The sequence below is a fragment of the Argiope bruennichi genome, chromosome 4 (genome assembly GCF_947563725.1).
Source record: "Argiope bruennichi chromosome 4, qqArgBrue1.1, whole genome shotgun sequence".
Classification (NCBI taxonomy): Eukaryota; Metazoa; Arthropoda; class Arachnida; order Araneae; family Araneidae; genus Argiope; species Argiope bruennichi.
In genome coordinates this window covers 127434813-127453587 of record NC_079154.1, presented here as the reverse complement: position 1 = coordinate 127453587, position 18775 = coordinate 127434813, and the positions used below count along the sequence as shown (strand labels likewise).

The 18775-nt window shown below is 30.0% G+C and overlaps 1 protein-coding gene across 1 annotated transcript; it reads right to left on the bottom strand.

The window, feature by feature from the left end:
- Positions 1–3317: 3317 nt before the first annotated feature.
- LOC129966649 (octopamine receptor 1-like) lies at positions 3318–18472 on the bottom strand. Its single transcript, XM_056081148.1, has 3 exons — positions 18334–18472; positions 6863–7068; positions 3318–4517 (listed from the first exon to the last, which is right to left on the bottom strand). The coding sequence occupies exons 1-3, from the start codon at positions 18385–18387 to the stop codon at positions 3734–3736; spliced, it is 1044 nt and encodes a 347-aa protein (XP_055937123.1). The 5' UTR covers positions 18388–18472; the 3' UTR covers positions 3318–3733.
- Between the last annotated feature and the right edge of the window lie 303 nt (positions 18473–18775).

The following is an 18775-nucleotide window of genomic DNA, read 5'->3' as shown; positions in this document are numbered from 1 at the left end:
CATCCGAGGGCAGAAGTCTAACTTCTAGCTCATATGAAGATGAAACTCACACATTCGCTGGCACAACCCCTTTTTACGGGGGGGGGACATTCACACACCTCACACATAGAACACAGATGAAGAACAGCCATGCCCGAACCGGGATTCGAACCTGGGACGCCGAGATCAGGGGGAAGATGCGCTACCCCCGTGCAAGGACGCCGGCAGTTTTAATTATATTCTAGTTATATAAAGTCATTTATAGTTAGAGTTTAGCCTCAACAATGTACAGTCGTTTAAAATGCTCACTTTCACAGAAAATGAAACAGATTGCATTTCCATTGAGATGTTAAACACGAAAATTAATGATGCAAGTTTTTATGTTTAAAAATTGGGAATATGTTTTTGGAAATGCAACAACTATTTATATATATATTTAGCATTAACCCTATGATTTTTGTTCATTTAGATCCGATCATTTCAATCGACTGTATCAGTATAAAGCTAACATTCTTCTTTAAAAGGCTCGATTACCGTAGCATGTAATATTGTATGATATTGAAAAATATTAGCAAAATTCTACAATATTGTATATAATATAGCCACATTGCTCAGTGCCAAGAAGCATGGAAAAAGATATCCCACCAAATATATGTGTTCCTTGGGGATTTACCCCAGTTATTCTTGGGTGCTCCTTTTTTACCAGCGCAGGGGTCTCAACTTAGAAGAATTCTATCTACAATGAATGCTATTTCTATTTCGAGTAGGGACAGGGAGTGACTTTTCTTCTCAGTTTTCTCCATCGAACTGCGCAGATATTATGCAGAATCCTTCTTCGTTAGCTTTCAACAATGGAAGAAAATCATTCGATTAAGTATTGGATGAAACAATGTAAACGGTTTGAATTTCAGGGTGACAATGCAATAGAGTCGGAAATTAAGCAAGACAATATTTTTTTTAAAAAAATGCTAAAATTTAACGAAAGTTCAAAAAGCTTTTAAACTTGTATCAATAAATAGACAATTTTTAGGATTTTAAAACGGTGTAAAACTTATTTTTGTGCAATAATATTTTGAATAAATTTTGCAACAAAACACTAAATTCTTAATTAATACAAATTTTAATTAAAAATTCAAAAATATCGTTCCTATATGCTTATTCACGTTCTTCAAGGTAATAAATTTGAAAATTGTAGATCAAACGGTCTTGCCTGTAGTGTGCCAAAAAACACTCATACATTTATCCTTAATATAGATAAGCATATTTTTTTTTGTTAAGAATATCAAATGTATTTTAACGCATTAAGAATATCACTTAAAATAAACTTTTATTTCCTGTAAGCTTTGGAATCCAGTGAATGCACATATTGAATACATTTATTTTTTTCGCATCAGATTTTATGCGTTGTCGAAACTAACAGCTGACTTAATTTGATAAAATTTCCTTTTGTTATGTTACATGTACTTCAAATTTTGCACAAAAATATTAAAGCATTGGGAAATTTTTATGTTTTATTATAATCAACTAAATATTTTTTATTGATAAAAGAAATAAAGATATTTTCATACCAAGTAACAAAGAATACATTAACTAAAAGAAAAGAAAATACACGTAATTTAGTCGAAGTGATATTTAATTATAAAGGAATGACACTAATATTACTGATATATTTACTGATATTTTCGAATTTTTAAATTAGTATTCATCACTTTTCAAGAAAAGATACAAGGAAATTAATGTATGTAGTTTATATAAGCATTTTATTTTTTAAAAAGTTTTTTCTAAGTTTAATTAAAAAATACAAGCAATTTGCGATTTCAAAAACATGAACGTGTCTGGGACGATTCAGTGAAATTTTAGAAAGGCATTTACAGTTTAATAGATTCTTCAAAAGAAGAATATCAGTTCCAATTTAAATGCTAAATATGTTTTCGAAAGTGTGCCGCCTTCTTATATAAATTTATGAAAGTTCGAAACTGGTACTTTTCATGAATTTATATAAGATGGGGGGAAACAATTTTGTTTATTATCTTAATTACTTTCTCTTGAGAAATCTGAGCTTTGAATGAAGAATATAATATATATATATTTTATATTATTCGTTATATGCATTTGATAAAATATTAAAATTGATGCTTATGGCGGGAAATTTTGAAATTTAAGAGCAGAAAATGTGATTTTGCTGTGTAGCTATTGGTATTAATATTTTAGAAATGGCAATAATGGATACTTCAAGAACAACTTTTCCATTGATCTCTAAAATGTGGCGATTTAGGAATAATTTTTTTATTTATCGTATTTTTTTTACAATTTTAGTTCAGTTTTTCTATTCACACTTAATTTGAAACTGAAAATAGAATTGCAATTCTCAACATTTCTAAATTCTACTAGCAAAGTTATTTCAAAAGTAAATATGTAATTTTAAAACAATAGAGTAGTAAAATAGGCAGGCTCATACTTTTGACTGAAATTTTAAAGAAAAAAAGCCGAAAACCGTTTAATAACATTTATTCAATATATACATTTCTTATGAATAAATAAAAAAAAATTATCCATACATTTGAATGATATTCATTTTACAATATGAGAATGACTTACGAAAAAGAATGTTTGAATATCCGTTGTACCTTAATTAGATTAGATAGTTAGATTATCAAAAATGTAGAGTGTCTAGAAGAAATATGCCTTTTATTTCTTCTAGACACGATTCATATCAATTTCATTTTAACAGATGAAAAATCCGTTCGAACATCATATTCTTTGGTATGAAGTCTTCATTTCTCTGTTAAATATATACCCAGTCTTCAAGGATCATCAAAGATTTTTGAAAATTCATTCTTAACTCCACGAAAGTGGATAAAACATACCCAAATGTAATTGATGTCAACTAAAATGATTGGTGTTGACGAAAATGACTGGCATAATTGAAAATGACCAAGTGTAATTGGTGAAAAAGACGTTAATTTTTCACATTGTCAAATGATACTATGGTTCTGCCTTGACAACTTTTCTCACATGCCCATGATTAAAATCACTGCATTATTTTTTAAGAAACATATTTTGATATACTCTCAATCACACACATAATTTTCAATCGACTTTAAATTTCACATTTAATTTTGTCACCATCTGCCGACAGAAACAGGATTACTGCGAGCCCAGTTTGGAACAGTTGAAGGCACGCCGTTACTTGTTTTGCTTCTTTTGCTTCACTTGAACTGCGAGTTGAATTGAATTTACTCCTTCATACCACTGAAGGATTAGTACTGAACATACACTGAAGCACTGCGGAGAGTGCTTGTTCAATATTTATCTAGCTCCAAAGGACTCAACTTATTTAATTCAATCTTTAATAACAAAATATGTTTAATATGTATACTTTCTAAAATAAAATTAAATAAACATTAATACCATTAAGGAAAGAACAAAAGATGATAAGTGAATATACAACTGTAGTTGCTGAATTCGAGAAAAGACATCCTTTGAAATCTTAATAAGATTCGCATTTGCAATGAAGTTTGCATACTTCCATGCCTCCATCAAATGCCAGAACACCGTAACTGTCATCATGTACTGGGCGTATCTTCTAATTGCAATCGGTATACCCTCATAGACGCTCCGCCATTAATCGCGTTCAGAAGATTTATCTGAGCATAATCATCATATCTCAGAAAATATCAAAGTTCTGTCACTTCATATATTACCTCTAGAAATACATGTCCCTCTTCACTTGGCCATGCCTTACACGTCGAGTTCATCTGACTCCTTTATTAAAACTCGCCAACCTCCTGAAAGTGTGCCTGAATTCTTTGTTCTTCCATCCATATATGATAGGATTGATCGCTGATTTTCCAAAATAGAAACACACCGTGAAGGGTTTGAAGTACGCGATTTTTTCCTGGTTGACCCCATCCAGATATCTCATGGTTATAATCGTAAGATAAGGAAGGAACCCCATGAAGTTCACTCCCATTACCAGGGCCATCATTCTGGCTGTCTTTGTCTCCTGTCTGACCTTGTGGTTCCAGTCCAGCGCAACTACAGCTCTCTTTTGTCTCCAGGCAGCTTTGAAGATGATCGAATACAAGGTGGTCGTCACCGCGAACGTGAAGAGGACCAAAGACGCCACAGCGGCAAGGGCATATTCTTTAGTGTGCGCGTAATACAAGTCACATTCATTGGATGGGTTGAATCTCTCCCCTACGCCGAAAAGAGGAAGGGAACTGAGAAGCCCCATAGAAACCCACACCACCAACAGGTAGAGGGAAGCATAGCGAGTTCTCACGATACGGTGATAAGAAAGTGGGTGCACTATGGCAATGTATCTGTCTACGGCGACCCCCACCAAGCAGAGCATGGAGCACCCCGAAGCATAGATGGTAAACCAGTATCTTAGTAGGCAGCTGATGCGGTGGCAGGACACTGCAGGGAAATTGAAGTAAAACAGCACATAGTATGGGACGTTCAGACCGACCTGAAGATCGGCAGCAGCTAGGCCCAAGATGAATACACTAGTTACATTCCGCAGTCTGCGATTTCTAAAAGAAAATAATAATATGAAGCATCGAATAAGATTATCGGTATAAAAAGTAAAATCACATATTGACAAACATAATTGTCTGAACTTCGTGGTTTCATATAGATTGAGGCCTCATTTATTTGTAGTTGTTAATACCATAGTTTGACATGCATTAATTTTAAGAAATACTGTAAATTAACATGACTTGATTAATAATTTTTGTTGACCAGAATCGAAAATCTCAACAAAAGGATCAACAGTCAACAAAGTACTTAAATTTTTGGGACGCAAAATTCAATTTTAGTAGCTTGCAATTTTTAATTTGTGGATTTTTTTAGGCAGAACTTTTGTTGTCAAAGAAATTTCTTAGTTCCAAATGCCCTATTCTTTATTTGAAAACTGTGATTTACATTATTTAAATGCAACTATCAACGGAGACCAGCTTTTGGTAAGCAATTTGCTATTCAAAATTTTCTACCTGAAAGCAGATTAGCTTTTAACTATAAATGAGAATTTCAGTCATTCAAAAGGAATAGGTGTCTTAGAATAGGCATCCAGATGAAGATTGATGTGAAATATTGAATATAAAAATCATATCAATTAAACCGAATTTCCCATCTTCTCTTAAAAAACTTATAAAAAGGAATTGCAATTCTCTATAGTACAGTAATGCTATCAATTTAATTAAGAGGCAATAAAAATAATTGTCTACAGTAACAAATATTTCAATTTTAAAAGTAAGCAGATTAATTCTTTTCTCTTATGTGAAAAGAAGTATAAATAGAAATTTAAAAATCGGAATCGGAGTTGCTCTGTACTGTTTTATTGATTCAACCCTTATATAATTTTTGTTTAATCTATTGCACGATTTTAATAAAAATTTAAAACAATAAAAATTCTCATCACATTGTGATTAAATTCATTCTTTATTCCTTTTTGGATACAGGATAAAATCTAAATAATCAAACTTTCACAGAGATTGTGAAGATCTTTTCCTTAGAGATAACGTTTAAATTATTATGCGTGTGTGTATGTAGATAGTTTGGAAGGAAATTTCTTCTTCCGACAACTGAATAATAAGAATACTTATTAGGATTTTGTAAATTATCGAATACAATTTTACAGAGAGAGAAAGTATTGCAATCATCGAAAAATTCTACTCCCACGTTTTAATAAATTAGAATGTTTATAATATCTAGAATATAAGAAAAAAAACAACAGTTTTTTCAATTCTGCTTGTGTATGAACATATCATTAAAACGGAGAAGCGGAATGAGAAACGAATGAAACTTTTTAAGTGGTCTTTACGCAAAATGACAGATTTCTAACATATTTTGAATGAAAAATGTCAAAGGATTGATTGTTTGTCATTATGTATATCGATTTCTATGAGATCATGACTATATAAAAAGATTATAGGCTAAAGCAGGTGTCCCCAAACATTTGAACATTGCGATGTACTTTTTAGAAGACGAATTTATAGCGAAACTCTTCATCCTCAGTCCAATTCATTCTTTTTGAGACGAACAGCATGCGTTCTTTCTGAAAGATGTTTTAAGAGCCAAAAAGGGAGAGTTGTCAAAAAATAAGGATTTATTATTTATATATGATGAATGTTTACACAAATGAACAACTTTGAAAACAATGCGTCTGCAAATTGAATTGAGCGTTAGTGAATAAAATGAGTGTCTTATTAGGTAGGTGGAGCCTGAGTTTACCAGAGTCGCTTGTTTACGTATTGCGCGCTTTTGTCAAATTGCTGCTATGTGACGTGATAAAGATTTTAAACACACACCATATTTTTGCCATTTATAGAAATATAAATATATATATTCAAAATCTTGTCTTAATCCACTAAAATTTAGAACCTTGACTCACCAGTGGATCGTATCTCCTAATTTAGAAACCTGGAGTTGAAAGAATAAATTTTAATATTCTTTTTTTATTTAATAATTAATTGTAAATGTGCATCAAATTTTGCACTACACCAATAATATTTTGTTCTGTGTATAGGCGTAAAAACGATAATTTTAAAACTCAGCTAGCAAGCTAAAAGAATTTCTTTGCGATCTTAACTTCATTATTCAAAATATGTAAAAAAAATTTGAGTTTTTCAATTAAAGATACGAAATTCACAATGAATTATCTTTCCTTCGTTAATGAAGGTATACACAAAACTCGATAAAATTGTGGAAGAGTAAATACTGCAGCTTCTTCCTATGGAAATGGAGTTAAAAATTATTTATGAAGATTAGTTATGACAAAAACAATACAAATCTAGTTTAAGCTCTACACCCCATGTACATTTGAGCTCTGATTGTTGATTGAAATACTGATTAAGAGATTAAAGATAGATCACATCACCTGATGACAGCAGAGACGACAAGAACGTTCCCCACAATGGTGGCAACAGAGATAATGATGTCGATGAGAGCTACGATCAGGATAGTCCGGCTGAGGCGAGGTTGAAAACAGGTGTGCGAATTCGTAGCGTTTGATGACGTCAGGTTTTCGGATTCATTGTCTTCATCATTCCCTAGTGACGCATTTCGCATCTCACTGGATATTATCTGCAACACAATAGAAAGAAAAACCCCCATCAAATTGCTGTTTCTGTTTAAGCCTATTGACTCTGGCCAATATTTTGTACTATAAGGCGGCTTTAGATACTGCAACACTCCCGGAAATAAGAATTACTTTATATCGTTTGATCAAGTAATTTATTAATTTAATGCCGACGTCCTGGCATAAGGGCAGCGCGTTTATCCCGTGATCAGGGCGTCCCAGTTTGGGCATGGTTGTTCTATGTATGAATATGCCCTCCTGTAAAAAGGGGTTGTGCAAGCGAATGAGTGATGCGTGAGTGGCAAAGTCGTACTCTTGACCCTAGTTGGCGCTACTATAAAAACGAGAGACGCTCCCCCTCTGGCTTAAAATCGCTGTCTTCGTAACAGCGGGCTTGTCATGGCAAGTGACATATGAAACAACAACATCAATTTAATGGCAACTTTCTATTAGTGCAAATAATAGAAAGTTACCAAAAGTTGCTTTATAAAAAAATTTCTTGAAGAGCTCGCTGCTTTTATGCAGTTGAGATTTTTAAGCAGTTAATTATTTTGATTTTACAGAGCACTTCCCATAAAACCTATTTTTTTCATTTGGGGATTTTATTATGGCGCAAAAAAAGTTATGAAGTTAACTATGCTGAGACAAACAAAATGATAGATTCCTATTAATGCAAAAGTATAATACTTAGGTACATTGGAGATAAAGAAAGTTCATCTAAAGTACTAACATAATTTAAATAAGGGGATGAAACCTGATAAAATTTAAAAATTCAAAACGATGAGCTTCAGACGTTTGATCAAGCAAAGTTGATAGTGAAATTATAAGTGTCTGAAAACTCACCGCAGCTCAAAGAAATTTTAGAATTTTGATAGATATTTGACAATTATATATTAAACACATTAATGGTTGCCCAATCAGAATCAAATAAAGACGAGTAATGTGGTATGTTCAATGCTTAAACGAGTTAAAAAATGTTTTTTTTTTCCTGTTAGTGAGAGTCAAGGAATATTCACATAGAATTTATGCATCTCGATATATTTATTATAGAACTATAAAAATTTTTAGATACTAATAACTATAGTCAGCTTTAAAAGATGACTAGACAGCGCTGAGTGTTCAGGGTCGTCGGCGTTGGTCATCAGTGATTTCATCAAAAAAGTGCATCAAAATAAAGTCGTATATCTTGAAGATATACGAAATCCACAACATTCTGCAAATAAAATGACCATAGAATGAAACATGAGCCATAGAACAATGTAAGTTATTTTAAGAAAAGATCCGAGATTACGGCTTGAAAGAGGGAAGTTCATGTGTGCTAAATACACAAATAATAAAATGGTTACAAGGTTCCAAGAAGCTTTGCAACTTCGGCAAGGCGGCAAAAAATATTTTGAAACTAGTATTTTTTTATGATAATTCGTTTTGCTCTGAATAGTATTCTAATATTAAAAATGATGAAGCAAATTTTGGGGATATAGCTGAAAACGTTCGAAATCTTAAACGCTTTCAGAATTTTTCAATAATCTGGGCTGAAATAGCAAGCAAGCTTGAAATAGGAAATTGCTTTTGCAGTTCATCCATAAAGGAATAAAACATCATTCCGCCGGCGTCCTGGCATAGGGATAGCGCGTCTTCTCTGTGATCTGGGGGTTTCGGTTCGGGCATGGCTGTTCTTCTTCTGTGTTTTATCTGTGAGGTGTGTGAATGTGTCCCCAGTAAAAAGGTGTTGTGCAATTGAATGTGACGCCTGAAGTAGCTAAGTCGAACTCTTGGCCCCAGTTGGCGCAACTGAAAAAGCAAGAGACGCTCACTCGGCTTAAATCGCTGACAGATAACTAACTGTCAGTGGGCTTGTAAAGTGCCATAAGTCACAGAAACAAATATAATTGCATAGCATTACAAAAAATCTTCTTTGGCTACATATTTATTGTTACCATATCACGGGCTGTCCCCCTCTCCCCTCAAATAAAAGAATTGATTATTTTAATAAGATTCTGCACCGTCGCACCGATTTTATGCGAAATCCAAATTTTTTCAAACAAAAAAAGATCAGCCCGCTTTTAACACTGGATCTAAATCTTTTAGACTAGACCATTTATGATATTACAAAGGCTAAAGCAAATGTTAAATAAAAGTTTGGACAGTTTTAAAGCTTCCATGTTGTAGAAATGAGAATATTTTTCTCTTTAAATGATTCGTGTCACAATCATTTAATGAGGCGAATGAGCTATCTTCATCGATTTTCGTCTATCATCGATTTTTATGGCAACTGATTCGAAAAAAAATTATTTCATCAAAAATTTCATCTATGATGATCATTATATTATATATTTATCATTTTTGATTCATATTTAAGAAATAAAATGATCCAATTTTAATAAGCACTTTCTAAAATTATGAATTTCACTACCATTCTATTAAAACATAAACAAGGGCGGTCATTTTATGATTCAAGCTAAAAATGGTTTTTAAGATGCATTTTTGTAAGTGCATTAGAAAGCAGAATTTCTTAAATTTTAAACCTTTTCGTCTTTTTCTTAAAGAGTTTAATTTATAATTTATTTTCTTAGTTATGAAGGAATCGTCAGGTCAAATTTTTTAAAATTAACTACCACGTGAAGTCATGGAATAATAATTGAAATAAATCAATCTGTCAGTTGATTATTAAGTTCTGCAAATATTAAAAGAAAATCTGTTGTCATTGAATAAGCCAAACATACAAAAAGTGCAGCATAGAGTGCAGAACCAAACCAAAAACATGTAATACAAACAAAAGCATGCAAAAGTTATGAAAATCAGTATTTATAATATTGCTTGTAAGTACTAAAAGGTCCCGAAATTTTAGGCAAAATGTATGCTACTTGCACCATTTATTTTAATTAAAATTAAATTTAAAAATACATAAATAAATATTAATTTTAATTTATGCATTAAATAAAAATGCATAAATCTAATCTTAATGTTTTAGACTTTATGTTATACACTAAATTGGTCTTTGTGATAAATTCTGACTTCATGCTAAAATTCCAAAGCCTGATTTTAATATGTTAGCACTAAACACATTAAAAATTATTATTGGATCGTGACTTAGAAGTAATTTTACGTAAACTAGCTGCAAATCTTTTCGCGATTCGCTCTTGAAAACAATAAGAAAAGCATGTACTATAGAAAATAACAAATACCTACAATTACTTATTATCCATAGATACTGGATATTGCTTACATTAACTTTTTCTTTTTACAAATTTTTATTTAATTTGACTTATTTCATGTTCAATTTGGTTTGTCATTTTTGCTTTTTTTTACATGTGTGGTATTTGAAGTTTTGGTCAGTTCCGTGTTCCCGATCACAGAAAAATATTAAATATTTTCAGAATTTAATTATCACGAATCGATTAAAATATCGATTCTAAGAATCCATATTATTTATAACAAGATATTGCCAAATAGATCTTAAAAGTTAGAGAATAATAAATGCGAAGAAATTTCCCAAAACAAAAATATATACAAAAATATTTCTTTATCAAAATCATCACAAAATTTTAAAGGCATGAGATGCTGAAAAACTACCGAAAGGAAAGACATAATGATTATCATCAAACAGAAAATTTCGAAACTTTCCGAGAATTATTTTCCACTTTTCAAAACACTTTTATAATCGTTTTCTAAAAAAAATTTATTATTATTATATTTATCAACCTTTCTGCTCAGATTTCGACAACCTATTGAGAATACAGATAACGTCAATTTTTAATGCAAAGTTCAGCTAACGTAAGAAGTCCACATACATTTTAGTACAAAGTAATATGTAACTGATTTTACGCGAACATATTTCAATATGCAGTAAACAAATACGACTCTAGTTTTTGCTCTTCACTTCTTCTTTGTAAGATATGGCAACAGTTATTTGTTTTAATACATTAAATTAAACTAAAAGCATAGGCGATACATTAAGAATTCTTTTCCTTCATAACTTTTGAGATATATTAATTAATCGGGGAACATAGCAAAATGCCTTTGATTCTACAAAAGCTTAGTTAAAAATAAGATAAATAAAATAAAAACAAAAGGAAAAGATATTTTGCTACGCTTTAAAAGTTTCTTTTGCTTTGCATTCCGAATGAACTTTATTTACTAACAACTTCGTTATCTCTTTGTAGATTCCGGCAATAATTTGCCATCATATATCATCTATCTGCCTTTTCTTTGATAATTATAAATAGGCTCAATTTCTTTTCTTGCTTGGTTTTATGTTATTCAGAAAGGTGTTTTTTTTTTTGTTCTTTTTTCCTTACACTTACATAAGTATTAACAAAAATATTGTTAAAAATTTATTCTCTCAGTTAATGGCATAAGATAAATCCTTATTGCAAAAATGTTATAGAACATTTTTAAACTCGAAATTCAATATTGAAAAGCTGATTCTTGAGATTAGTCTTGGTGGCACTGACTTCAAGATTAATTTTTCTTCATATTACAAGATTAGATTTATATCAAAATACTGCTCACTTTTATTTGAAATGCAGATAGCTCAAGAGGTAAGTAGAAAATTTAAAATTAAAAGATGTACGTGTGTGTTGCGCCATCTAAAAATATCTTGTGCCCCACCGTTCTTTTCTGAGACTTAACTGGTGTGTCCTAAATAGAATAAAAATGTTTAATTATCTACAAATATGATGATAAATGCTCCAGTCAATGAAATGCTTTTAGACAACAATTTTTCCATCAACTTTTTTTTGATGTCAATAAACTCTTTTGGAATACTTCAGCATTAGTCAACATTTATAATTCACATCTCTGCCATTGTTATACATTATTAATGGCTGGAAAAAAAGCAATGTGCAATGTTATTTGACCCTTAAATGCCCTCAAACTAATTTTCAATCTATTAGTTCTAAATGCGTTCAGTGCATAATGCATATCATTTTTCTTTATTAGATAACTTCAAATGTAATATATAATCACTAGAAATGTCAATTTTAATTTGAAATCAACATTTATATTAACCAGTTTAAAATGCAAAATATAATGTAATAGAAAAGTTTCAAAATATCTGAAAATTCTGATATTTTTTTTCGCCCTTTTTTGAAACATTAAAATGAAGGGAAAAAATTATTGATATTACTTGTAACGAAGTATACAAAATGAAATTATTCTAATTGCCGAAATATTCTGTCTATAGATTTTGATAGAGCCTCTATAATATTTTATCTACCTAAATTTAAAAAAAAAGACATTTCTTCCGAATCTCTATCTATATATAAAGATGATAATTACCGCAAAACGTTTGATGGACAAAATTGCGCATGCAAACATAACGATAAATTTCTGCCAAATTTTGGTTGAAAAACGTCTTTGAAAATTCTATTTGTTTATCTGTTAGCCCGTGTGTGTTTGAATGTAATTCAAAACATTCATTATAGAATTTAACATTGATTGTAAAACTCAAGAGCAAGTCAGAATTCCGTAGGAGTATTTTATCGGAAACACTTGATGAACTAGAAGACATTCGAATATAATGATATAACAGGTCAGTAACGAATTTAAATGCAAAATTTTAGACTTGAGCTTTTTTCTTACATCCTCAAATTTACTGAATTTATATGACCATAAGGGTAGTCAAATTATCATTAACAACGGTGGCACATGGTTTGGCGATTCCAAGCGAAAATATTTGATCTTTCACGAGCATTTGTAAATGATGATGGAGTAAATTTTTGCTGCAAAGTCGATATGTTCATCATCTTAGCATGCTACGGTTACGTGTTCTCCGTATCCAAATAACAATGTTGGGAATGCAGCGCCTTATATCTCATCTGATAGACGTTTCTGGCCATTTTTTCCTGTTTGATTTTGGTCTCTTTTATATGTTGTTTTCCCAAAAACAGTTTGTACGTTGAAATTTATGTCAATTAGCAATTGTATGGAATATTAAATATGATTTTGTTTTGTTAAAATTAGGAAAAAAAAAGAAAAGAAAAGACACCACTGCTAACTTTTCACAAATGATTACTGAAATTTTTACTCGAACAAAAGGTACTATATCATACATTGAATCAAGTAGCAAAAGTACACCTGTATACTAACTTACTACATAAGTTCTTTCTTTGTGCAATAAATACTAAGTTTACTTCAAGAAAATTCACGAATAGTAGAAAGATTCTGAAATATATTATCTGGTATCCAGAAACACATTCACTGAAATATCTTTATATTTTCAACTATTCACATAAAAGTGAAAAATATTATCTTCTACTTTTAAGAAATAGAATAATTCCAAAAAGTAATTTCACAATTGGGAAGTAATGGAAAGTAGGCTTTTACAAAATTGTACGTATTGAAAGATTTCTCATGACGTTTCCTTTGAATTACAAAATAGAATGGAAGATTTTCTTACAACTCATTCTTTGGGTAAACTATTTCGAAAGAATTACTCGAGTATATTAGTTTTTCCTTTAAGAAGCATGGGATACAGTTGATAATTTTGTAATAAAATAGAGTTGAGCTCTTTTGCTTTTATAAAAGAAAGAGGCATTGCTTAAATGAAACCATTAGTAAACTATCAAAGAAAATACTTTTTAATTTTTTTAGTTGAGTTCGTGTGATTATATTTCTTATGCTTAGTTGTTTCATACTTGAAAAGTTACCATTATAATGCCTTTGAGACCAATGTTAAAACAATGAAATAATCGCAGAATTTCTTCCATTGTTGAAAGCTAAAGAAGAAAGATTTTGCTTAATATCTGTGTAGTTTATAAGAAAATAAAAAAAGTGAAACATCGTGAAAGTTGGAAAATAAACGAAGCGGATATCTACGTTTCTAAAACGCTACAATGTTATGGAATTGTCATCATTAGAAAAGTTCATGCACTCAACAAACAGAACTTAGCTTATACGATTAAAGTTATATAGTTTTAATATCGGATAATTTGGCGGAACCATGAATAAAAAAATATTTACCTAGAGTCCAATATTGTTGTTACTCTTGGCAGACGGGTCGCTTGAGGCGCTTAGTAAATAATAAAAAGAAGTAAGGAAAAAAGCAATATTCCTTTCATCTTCAATCTACTCAAGAAGGCGTTTAAAAGATGGAATGCTTTAGATTTCTCATTGAATCTTTAAAAGTTTTTTGCATATTTTATTTAAATGTTATTATCAGAGTAGCTGAACACATTTCAGCACGAAGTTCTGCTTGTTTTCGGTCTTTATAGATACATAATTTCATTTAAATGGCTTGAATTTCAGATCGGATACTTACCTCGAAATTGCTGACAGATATGAAAGAATCCAAATTCCAACATCCCTCGGTATTTAAAAAATAGAACCTCATTTAGTTAAAAAAAATTTCAAAAGATTTTACAAAAATTCAGTATTTTTCACTGCAAATAAGCATTATGAAAAATTTGGCTAGTTTAGCATAACCATGCTTTTCATTCTATACAAAGATAGAGATACACTGTTCGACTAATGCCAGCTATTCAAAAATTCGCAAAACATGACTCAATCAATGTTTAATTGCTTAATTAAGATGGCAACAAAATCGTATTTCCTGTCAGTCAGGCCAAAAGATTTCGACATCATTTTCGACTGTCGTTCGAATAGTCATCCGTGATGTGATCTGAGTTTCGTTTGGTGATTGTTAGGAGCATTGTAGTAGTAGAAATAGTAGTAGTAGTAGAAACTGATGACACGAAAATTTTTATATCTGCAGTCACAGTTACCTAAATAGAAATCAATATCAACTCTTTTTGGGACGAAAAAAAAATTGGACCTTTTGGATAGTTACGGTGTATTATTCCCCAGAGTTTTCACTAACTGACGATTCTGAAAAATTGTTTTTCGAAGGAAAATATTTGTCGCCGGATTTGAATGGAATGAATATACAGAGAAAAAAAATGACTTCAATGCGAAGGAAATCAGAAACAATTTTTTTTTTTTTTTTTAATATTGCAGCTTTTCTTTATACAGTTACTTTCTCGAATAGGAAACATTCAAAGCGAAAATATTGCAATTATCGAAAAATTTAATCTTGAGATTTTGGCAAATACAGTTTTAGACTTCTGTGAATCCGAAAACACAATTTTGGAGTTATTCTTTCTTTATATTGATGGACGCAATAAATAAAATAGCAACATAATTTACGGAAGAAATTTCTTATGTGGTCTTTATATCATAATTCTAAATTTCTGTCAAATTACTAAATCCACCCGTGGGAGTCACTGTTCATCAGAGTTCATAAGAATATAACTTGTGAACGCTATTATCTAGATAAATGAAATATGGCATATGAATTTATCACCCACTTGTGACAACAGTGGCCACTTGCCACTGTGTCAAATTATGGAACAAAACCATGAAAAGGTTAGATCTCTGTTAATATGCCTATTTTCGTGCTGGTGAATCTAGCCTCCCCCCCCCAAACAAAATTACTTAAATAAAGAAAATTCGGATTATAGATTTGTTATCAAAATTGTAGATCTGCTTTAAAGTTTGGTTAAACTAATCAAAGATAAGATGCCGTCTAGTTGCTTTTCTTCTGACAAAATGTGCGATGTGTAAGTAAACAAGAAAGTGTCTGGGAAAGGGGAGATGTTTACATTGATTTATTTCACAACTAGTTTAAGAAAGTGAATCCTTAAATTAATTTTCAATTAACTAATATATTCTTAAACCGGTCGTAAAATTATCTAATTAATACTTAAATTATTCTATTTCATCTCATATTTAACACTGAATAAATTAATGTTAAAGAAGGAATAAAAAAATTAGCTTTCAATAAAACATTTTTTTTTTTTTTTTTGCCAAAAATGTGGAAAATTCTCTGAAGTTTTTTATCATATTTCTCAAACTATGAATTTAGAAATTAAAATATTTTACCTAAAAAAATTAATAAAGTTATTTTTTCCATTATATAATTCAAAATTTCATTTCATTTCAAGCTGATAAAAAAAATGCAATCTAAACAAGAAAAATCTTTAGAATGATATATTACTTTTGATAATACCGCTTTTCAGATACGAAAGTCACAGTATTCATTTATTTTGTCGGCGTACCAGCAGCTTTTAAAAAGAACAGTCTTTCTTCTGAAGAATATATTAATATTTAGATATATCCAGGTAATTTTTTTAAACATATAAATTTTTGTAATAATTTTTTATTGTTTAAGGATTATAAAAGTTCTTTTAAATATGCAGGGGTTTATTGTCAGTAAATTTTCTTCTATTTAATACAGAAGCAAAAGATTTAAAGTAAACTAATGATTCCAATTATTCTTATAGATTTGAGGGGAAAAGCGATTCGCGAACAAAATCCTACAGCTTAAATATATGCAAAAATCTAGGTAACGAAAAATCTAACTTCGATTTTTATCTTCAAACAATGATAATTTGATACAGAATGTGAAAATACAAAATTAAAAAAAAATTTTTTTAGTCAATAAATTTATATGCTATAAGTGAATTTCAAGTTAAGAAAAGCTTTCTGGATTCGATTTGGTCCCAATTAATTTAGTTAGTTATAGTTCAACTGTATACAAAAAATTCTGACTTACTAAAATATTTTAAAATATTTATATTCTTAGAAAAATAAATTTTGTTTCATACATTCATATTTCCATGCTAAAAGATATTAAATAAATATTTTTTACATATTGAATACATTTTTCATTACATAGACTTGTATGCTAGAATTTTTTTTGCTAGCAGAAACAAAACATTTTTTTCGTATACATAATTTGGATTAACAAGCTGTTATGTTTTAAACAATATTTATTAAGAAATTATGCAAGACATATAAACTATGTATGAAGAAGAACTCCTGCTTCTTTTTCATCTTTTTTACTTTTTTCCAAAAATATCAATCATATGACTATTATCATATAATGCTTAACACTAATTTGAGTTTTAATCACATTCAGATTATATTTTAATTTTAAAGGAATTCTTAAGATTTTTCTTTCTTTTATATTCATTGTGGCTTAATATCTATACCGTATCGTTTTTATGCTCCATATTTTTAATTAATAAAATTATTTAACTATTTAAAATTATCAAATTCAATAAAATAATATTAAAAACACGTTTCTTTATTCAAAAAAAACTTTTTTCTTTTTATTATTTATTTTTTATTACTCTTTAATATTTTATATATCATTTTTATGAATCTTATGAGGAATTTATTTTCTGGAAATCAAAAATGAATTGACTCTATTATGAAATGAAAATATAATTAAAATCAAGTGAATAAATAACAATTATTAAGTTCCGAGAATTGTACATTAATGTATTATACATAAAAAAAACCACAACTGAAAATTCTGATACCCTTATATGCTAACATTAAAATCAGGAAGTCTTTATAAGAAAAATATAATTGAAAGATTTTCGGCAAATTTTAATTTTTAAATTTCTTTTTTGAATTCTTTTTAACATTTTTAAATAATACTTTTGTGGGTTCAAACTGCTTTTAAAGTTGTTGAAATATGTCACACGATATTGTATGGATTCTAAAATACTTTTTATATTCATTTAAATGTAATTTTTTTTACTCAAAAATAAGCATATATATTTCATTTCTTATATATAAAAAATTAATAAGCTGAATGCTTAATGCAGAGCTTTATTACACTAATTACCATAGTCTCTAACAAAAACTTAAAAAAAATCCTATAATAAATAAAAAGCACATAAACATTTTAATGCTTGAAAGTAAAATAAATGTAAATATAAAGATAAAAAATAAAAACATTTCAAGTATTCATTTGTAGATCGTTTCATTTATCATTATAAATAAAAGTTAAACTAACTTCTGAAACACTCAAGATACATTTTTGATTTTTGGATACGATTAATAGAAAGATGAGAGGAACTAAATACAATCGTACAGATATCAACATTATGTCCAAACTCTGGGCACTTAGCAAATTTATTATATATAAACTTAACTTTTTTAAATCATATGTAGCACTAAGAGACCTCTTCTCAGCAAACTATGCATCTTTTTTTTTAAGTATCTCGATTTGAATAATTTAAATGTTACAAAATCACAAGAAATTTCATATTAATATTACGGAAAAAAAAATCAATTTTGCAATTACAATTTTTCTTTTCGATTCAGATAAATAATCCCTTGTGGTCCGTAATTAATTATTTTTTTAGAGTACAAAAGAATAAAATAAAATTTGAAACTTTAAAAAATATCTTTTTAAAGAATTATTTAACATTACTAATAACTAAACAAAGCAAATGTTATCATTCATTTTTCCCCACCTGTAGATCGGCCCATGGGGTGCAAGTCACCCCTGTCCAGTTCGCAGTAGACATGTTGGAATAGAAGTGGAAGAAGATTCGCTGTCACAAAACCAAGCAAAGTTTCTCCATCTTGAGACCCGGCATAGAGCGACGGTTGTCTGACACCTGTTCGTCCCACCGGCTCTGGGGATTCTGGGAGGACCAAGAGCAGATGATGTGCGAGTGAGGAAGAGACCAATCAGAGGCCTTGTTGATTTTTTCCTACTTCTCCAGCCTCTCCCTCCCTCCATTACTATGTTGGTTCCACAGTTTACTCTTTATGATGAGCTTATGAACACTTGTTGATGAGTGGTTTGAGAGTGTAATTAAGATGAATCTAATTAACGCTGTAAGAAATTCGAGTCTGCTTTTCCTACTACCTTCACGTAATGACGTCCCTTATCACGTGTAACCATAATTG